The 6,911-nt window shown below is 52.2% G+C and overlaps 1 protein-coding gene across 1 annotated transcript; it reads right to left on the bottom strand.

Annotated features, from left to right (window-relative positions):
• Nucleotides 1–434: 434 nt before the first annotated feature.
• Nucleotides 435–6,700, bottom strand: LOC125701196 (thyrotropin-releasing hormone receptor-like). Its single transcript, XM_048962852.1, has 3 exons — nucleotides 5,662–6,700; nucleotides 4,632–5,410; nucleotides 435–916 (listed from the first exon to the last, which is right to left on the bottom strand). Exons 1-3 carry the CDS (start codon nucleotides 5,867–5,869, stop codon nucleotides 524–526), a joined length of 1,380 nt encoding a protein of 459 aa, XP_048818809.1. The 5' UTR covers nucleotides 5,870–6,700; the 3' UTR covers nucleotides 435–523.
• Between the last annotated feature and the right edge of the window lie 211 nt (nucleotides 6,701–6,911).

The following is a 6,911-nucleotide window of genomic DNA, read 5'->3' as shown; positions in this document are numbered from 1 at the left end:
CTGGTCCCTTTGGTGTTGGTGGAAGGAAATAACACGCGAGAGGAGTGTGTTCATCTCTTCCTGGAACGAGAGGAGAAAGTGCCACATTGTCCCACTAACTCCAATAGACCCCTGGAGGAGCAGCTCATATTGGATGCTTCCTGCATTCAGGTAGGGGAAGCTCACCCTCTAGGAAACCTGCTCTGGCAGCGGATTTTCCTTGACTGCCCTTCTCTTCCTGCATTTCCTTCCCATGCTCTGGCCTGACTCAACAAGCAGCTGCACTTGCACATAGCTAGGAATGGTGTTGCAGTGCTATATTTAACTACAGATTCTTTGGAGATGCTGAACATCGATCTGCGCCTAACAGCACAAGAATAAATTAGCATTAAGGAAAAGCAAATTAATTTGTCTCTAAGAATCCGTTCCGTTAAATGCCCTGGAGAGTTATTAAGTTAAGCTTGCCGCAATGCCCAAGCAATTTCTGTTGGCACTTTCCCAGCATGATGCACACAGTCGTACAGCTCCCGCTGCCTGCATTATGTCAGGGTCCTGGTGTCTGTGTGGCAGCCCCACTTCTCCTCGCGGGTGCAGGGGGACAGTTCAGGTCATCCAGGTGAGTGCCATGCTCGAAGCTGCCCTGAGAGCCGTCGTTTGCTCTGCTATAGAGCACCGGGATGCTGCGTGGTGTGGGCACCTCTGTGCTCTTCCATCTGCACCTGCAGAGCTTCCTGAAGGCAGCTCTGAATCTCTGCGACATCAGGCTGTAGATGATGGGGTTGATGGCACTGTTCAGGTAGATGCACATCCGGCAGAAGAGGAGGAACCAGATGTTGAGGTACGGGGGGTCCACAAAGGAGTTCACCACCACCAGTGTGCGGTACGGCAGCCACAGAAGGGCAAAGAGGACCACCACAACAGCCAGCATCTTGGTTACCTGGTGAGTGGGGAGATGGAGAGGAGAAAGAGCCAGGTGAAGCTAAAGCTCCAGCAGAGCCTTCCTGCAGACAGGTAATTGTATCACTCCTATCAGTTGCAGACAGAATCACAAACCATGAGACTCTCTACTCCTCTCTAAATCTGTTTTGTTCGTGATGCAGTCTTGCATAAGGAAAACCTTTAACTGATGGATTTTCACCCACCACTCACGGCCTTCCATTCAAGGCACTGGTACAGCTGCCCAGGGAGGCGGGGGAATCGCTGTCCCTGGACATGCTCAAGAAACGTGGAGATGTGACACTGGTTAGTGAGCATGGTGGGGTAGGCTGGGGTTGGGCTTGGTGACTTTAGTGGTCTTTCCAACCTTAATGGTTCTGTGGTTCCTCAGGACCAGCAGCCATCAGTCTGGAAATGAGTTAGAAATAATCAAGGGAATTTCTGTGGCAGGGAAGGAAAAAAAAAAAGAAAATAGCATCAGATCAGTGAGGAACTGAAGCTGTGCAAAAGTGTGATGCTGAGTTTCGGGGGTGCCAAGGTAAATCTCACCTGCCTGGTGCATACTGGTTTGCTGCTCCCTCCCAGGGACAGGGCTCCTGGTACAGGTGAGACTGCCTGGAGTCCTGCATGAATTCCTGACTTGGCTGATATGGGAGTTGTTCAGCTCATCAGTGTGGGTAAATTTAATTTACAGAGCAGTGGAGGAGCACTCCGTCTGTATATTAGGAACAAGAAGATATTGAGAATTCAGAATGGAGCAGTAATCACCCTCAGCTTGACTCAAATTGCTGAAGAAAATGTTTTGTTTTTTCCTCTACTGAAACTCCAATGATCTTAATAACTTCAACAGCTCTTTTTGGTAGGTGGCAATCATCCTCCAGCAAGCAGTCACAGATTACGTGCGTCCCCGAGGAGGAAAGTATGAGTAAACATCAATGCTGCACGCATATTGAGGCAGTGGTGTTTCAAATGTCAGAAAGGCGTTGTGCAATGACTCCAGCCCTCTATAAGGAAATGAGCACTTGGATCACACTCAGTCTTTCTGCTTTTCTTGGAGTGTTCTGTTGTTTGGTTTTTTTTCACTTAGTTACAAACAGCGTTGCCTTCCTGTAATGCTTTGAGTAGAAACTGTGCATGGTGGTAACAGAACCTTCCCTACAAGAAAGGAGCAATTGTCAAGCTGAGGCCAAAATAGAGGTGTTTTGCTGCATGTGGTTTAATGGGGATGTGAGGATGCTTCCCAGAGTGAGATCTCACAGCAATACCATGAGTGCTTGGGCTGTTGCTTACACTGCAGTGTGCTCTCTGCCTCTGGGGAAGATAGGGGTTGGTACAAGGTGTGCCAGAATCTGGCCTCAGAGCTTATGGGGTGGTTGGTCATATTTCTGTCTGAGGTTTATATCCAGAGAGTGAAGTTAATTTGAACAAAAATGTGATAACAGCTGAACTCTACAGCGAAATGCAAGCAGCTCCTCTGGTTAGTTGACTCTAAGAGCAATTTGTTTAGGATGTAATCCCCCTGCACCAAGCAGTTCAGTGCTCCTCCTGGGAGACCCGGCAGGCTCTGCGCTTTGCCCATCCCGTGGAGACAGAGCTCCTTCTGAGGCTGAGGCAGCTCTGACTTTTTGGCTGCTGTCTCTCTCCTTGTTCAGGAAACCGAGAGAAGTGTGAAGCGTGAGCTGAGCTCTGCGCAGCCGTGACAGAGCCGGAGGGTGCACACAGCACATCCCCGGGTTGAGAGGCGTGTTGGTTGCAGTCCTTTCTGAGACTGAACACGGTGAAGCTTGGTACAGAACCGGTCATTCGTTTGCTTTTCAGCCGCAGTGCCTAAGTACCTGCAGAGTACCTGCAGAGGTCGTTAGGAATCCCGCTAGAGGACCGGAGCACGGAGGCTGCAGCTCGGCCCACGCTTTGCTGCAGCAGGGGATGGACACCGACCCTCCGCCCCCGCCCCGGCCGGCAGATCCTCCTTCACACCCTCGCGTTTGGAGCCTTTCCTATTAGAGCCGTTTCCGGCGCTGTGTCCTCACTTCGGATGCTCAGGACGGGACCCTTCAGCTCCTGGTGACATTTTCAAGGGCTGTCAGCACTTCCCCGCAGTGTGACAGACAGGTGCCATCACCCGGCACGCCGCCTCTTTCCTCCCACCACGGCCGCGGGTAATTAACGAGCCAAGAAAACCAGTTAGGAGCTGCTCATCGTAACAGCCCTGCCGCACTCGGGCAGGGTTTGCTGCTCCTGCCTCAGACCGAATCCCCGCCATCGGCATTTTGCCCCGTCCTGCTCTGCCCCTCCGGCCCCCCTGTGCCTTCCCACCGCAGTTTCTCTTGGAGGTGTCACTGACCCTGCGGGGCTCTCTGACTTCAGGGCGTTGTTTTTCTCCCCGCAGACAGATGCAGAATCACGACTCACCGCAGCTCCTGCACCTCCACCCATCGCACTGTGAGCTGCCAATCTCAGGCAGAGCCAAGGAAGATGCTCTGTAGGACACGGCTTTGCACTGCTGCTCATCCTGCCCCAAACCCTTATCGATGTACCTGTGTGGGGCACAGATAACTTGTTTCTCCTATAAACCAGTCCCTCGGCAATTAATCAATTCATAGACTCATAGAATCATTGAGGGTGGAAAAGAACTCTGCAGTCATCTAGTCCAATCTCCAGCCCATCACTATCATGCTCACTAACTGGTTCAAGCTGGGTCCTCATTTTGCAATTAGGAATTCAACACCTCTCCAAATCTTCCAAAGTCCAGTGAGTCAGAAGCAAATCTCTCCCAAATAGTATGATAGTTACAGTGAAACACATGGACAGCCCTTATCTCTGTCTGCAAGGCAGGATTGGGGAATCAAACAGATTTACAGTGTGGCTGTGACAGAGCTTTCCCTCCTGGATGAGCAGCTGACACAACAGCTTCTCAGAGGCTTCAGCTGAGCTTTTGTTTGGGCTATTTGTTGGTAATGGTACAAATCATCACATAGCTCCCTATACAGTGAGAATATTGATTAAACACAATGGCATCTTTACTCCTGTGACCCCAGCTCTGAGATGTAAGCCAGCCAGGGGAGGTTTTGTCTGCTGAGATACTGCAGAAGGTAATGGAGATCTCAAGAAAACTGCCAGAGAAAAGAGCACAGAATGCTTCCAGGGATTGGAATGCCATCAACCAGCCCGTAAGTTCTTAAAGAAATATGCACTCCTGAGATGCTCATTCAGCTTCTGTGACTCTGAATCATTTCTCCTGGTCAGTAGAAGACCCTGTGCAAGTCAAGCAAGAAGTTGGGGAAATAAGAACTTTGAGGGGCTGAAACCTACTGCAAGCTGGCTGGAAATAACATCTTGCTTGCTCAAAGGCAAGAGGAGTGGGGATTTCAAAGTCTTCAGCTAGTTTCCAAGCTTCAGCCCTTAACTTTGATACATACCATGTCTCAGAGCTTGAAATATGAATGGGACAGCCTTCATGCAAAGACCCATGCACAGATACTGACTCATCCCAGGACCTAGCAGGCAATGAGTATTAATTATCCACCCAAACCCCTGCACTTCAGTCAACCCAGTGAACACAGGCAGCTCTGCAGAGCTCAGTCAAGGCAGAGGGAGCCCATTTTCCAGCAAAGTGACCCTCCTGGCTCCTCCAGGAGCAAGCTATTGGAGCACTCCCCCCACCCAAAGCACCAATCCCCTGTGCACAGAGCCTGCAGCCCACCGGGGTTCCGTACCTGCTTGCGGGAGCTCAGGATCCCCCTGCTGCCCAGGCAGGATTGCTGGAGGGAGCCACCTCGATGTGCTGAGCCCAGGGCATGCTGCGGGGCGGCGGGCAGCGGGCTCATGTATAGAATGCGGGCAATGAGGCCGTAGAGGATGGCTGCAAGTCCCAACGGTATGACATAGAAGACAGCAAAATCCAAGAAATAAATGGGCATGTAAAGGCTTCTGGAGACACGGTAGCCACAGCTGACCTGTTCTCCATCTGAAAACATGACCTGGGACGTGTCCACTAAGAAGAACCACATGAGGCAATAGAGGGAGGTGAAGATCCACAGCGAGATGATGATGCGCTTGGCGCGGGCCACGGTGCACAGGAGCTGTGCCTTGATGGCATGGCAGATTGCGATGTAGCGCTCCACTGTAAAGGCGGTGATGGACCAGGCGGAGATGTTGATGCCCAGGTACTGCAGGTAGGTGATGCAGAGGCAGCCGACGTAGCCGTACACCCAGGAAGACACCACTTCAGAGATGTTGGGCAGCCCAGCCACAAGCAGTACCAGCAGGTCGGCCACAGCCAGGCTCACCAGGTAGCAGTTAGTGGGGGTCACCATGTGCTTGGTGCGCAGCACCACCAGCACCACCATGGCATTGCCTGCTATGCCCACCCCGCAGACGAGCAGCACCAGCAGGATGGTGACCACCTGGAGCTCCAGGGGCTGTCGGGGCATCCTGCCCAAGGTTTGGTTGCCCAGCACGGCTCCTGAGCTGGCTGAACCGTTCTCCATGGATGCTGCACCAATTCTGCAAGCACTGATGAGCTCCCCTCCTTCCCAACCATTTCCCCCTCCCCTTTCTTCTCCACCCACCTCTCCTGCAAATCCCCTCCATCCTCCTACCCCCCTCCACCCCCTCCCCCCCGCTGAACCGCTGCTAGGAGGAGCAGGGAGCATTCAGAAAACCTCAACCCCTGCAACCTCCTTCCCACCCCTGAGGACTCTCAGAATCCCTCCGCACCCCCTCATGCACCTGCTCCCCACTTACACTTGTTGGGTCCTGGTGCACTGCTGAGCCAAGGAGAAGGAGGAGGAGGCACAGGAGGAGGTAGAGGAAGGAGCCCAGCTGGGGTCCTGTCTTCCTTCCTCATCTCAGGAGAATGGGACCAGTGTGATGCCTTCCCCATTTCCTTTGGGCTGGGGCAGAGCAGTGCTTTCCCTGGGGGTTTTAAACCTCCTCCCATCAGCTGTCCCATGGTCACCCCATCTCAAAGGAACAGTGGTGTCACTCCACTGGGGAAAGTCTTACCCACCCTGTGCTGGGAGCTCTGCTGGATGGGCTGGGCTGTCTGTATCTATCCCAGGCTGTGAGATGTGTTTCCCACCAGTCAGGTTAATGCAGCAGCAGCCTGACTCTGCTGTCAGCTCTTGCTCGCTCCTGATGTCTCTGCAGAAAATGTATTTTCCGATGGAAAGAGCAACTGTGATTGCTAAGATAGAGTGCTCATCATACCCAACCTGTGGAGTGGAGGAAAGGGCGAGGAGAAAAGCTCACTTTTCAATTAGATTACATTGCAATTAGAAGCAGAGCCACGCCATTAATCCCAGGCACAGACACCCATCTCCAAAATGTGAAGGATTTCCAGTGCTGAGAGATTCCAGTCTAGGGCTTCAAAGGCACACTTCCAAGTGTGGGTGCTACAATCCCAGTGTGGATAAAAAAAACTCCTGCCCAGCCCCATGCTCTTCTGCCTAAACAGCATTCTGTCCCCAAGCTCTGCCTTGCAGTGACAGATAAGGCTTTCCCCCTTTTCTCTGGGTATGCCCCCAGTTGGCTTTACAGGGTGCAGTCACTGCAGTTTTTCACTCCCTTTTGTGACGTTTTGTTCAGGTTGGGCTCAGTTGTGAAGGGCAAATACCCTCTTCTTCCCTTTCCTTTTCTTCCCTTTGGACTCACTGCCTCCTGCCCCAGGACTTTGCTCTCTGGATCAGCCCTGGGCTGGGGATGCAGTGGCAGGTCCTTGCCATGCTCATCTCTCCTCAGGATGCACTTTGTTCTACCTTTCCTCACTTTTTTAATAGGTTCATATTTCATGGTACTGTTTCATGACAGTGTTTATGCTGCATTCTCCTACTGAGCTGGTATGAGGTGTACAGAAAGGCAGGATGCAGCTGATGCAGCTGCCCTTCACCCACAGATAGCACTCGCTGCTGCAGCCAATCTGATGGTGTCCATTACTCACCTTCCTGTGATGCTGGGGAGCTGACAGACAGAAGGTACTGCCATCTCATCAGTCA

The sequence above is a fragment of the Lagopus muta genome, chromosome 16 (assembly GCF_023343835.1).
Source record: "Lagopus muta isolate bLagMut1 chromosome 16, bLagMut1 primary, whole genome shotgun sequence".
Classification (NCBI taxonomy): Eukaryota; Metazoa; Chordata; class Aves; order Galliformes; family Phasianidae; genus Lagopus; species Lagopus muta.
Note: the sequence above shows the minus strand (reverse complement) of the source record. Positions and strands in the feature narration are given on the sequence as shown.

Excerpts from the sequence above, each read along its gene's own strand:
- LOC125701196 (XM_048962852.1), bottom strand. The coding sequence starts at position 5,869 with ATGGGACAGCTGATGGGAGGAGGTTTAAAACCCCCAGGGAAAGCACTG. Across the intron at positions 5,411-5,661 it reads TGCACCAGGACCCAACAAGT|CATCCATGGAGAACGGTTCA; the intron begins GTAAGTGGGGAG and ends GAATTGGTGCAG. Across the intron at positions 917-4,631 it reads TCCTGAGCTCCCGCAAGCAG|GTAACCAAGATGCTGGCTGT; the intron begins GTACGGAACCCC and ends CCCACTCACCAG.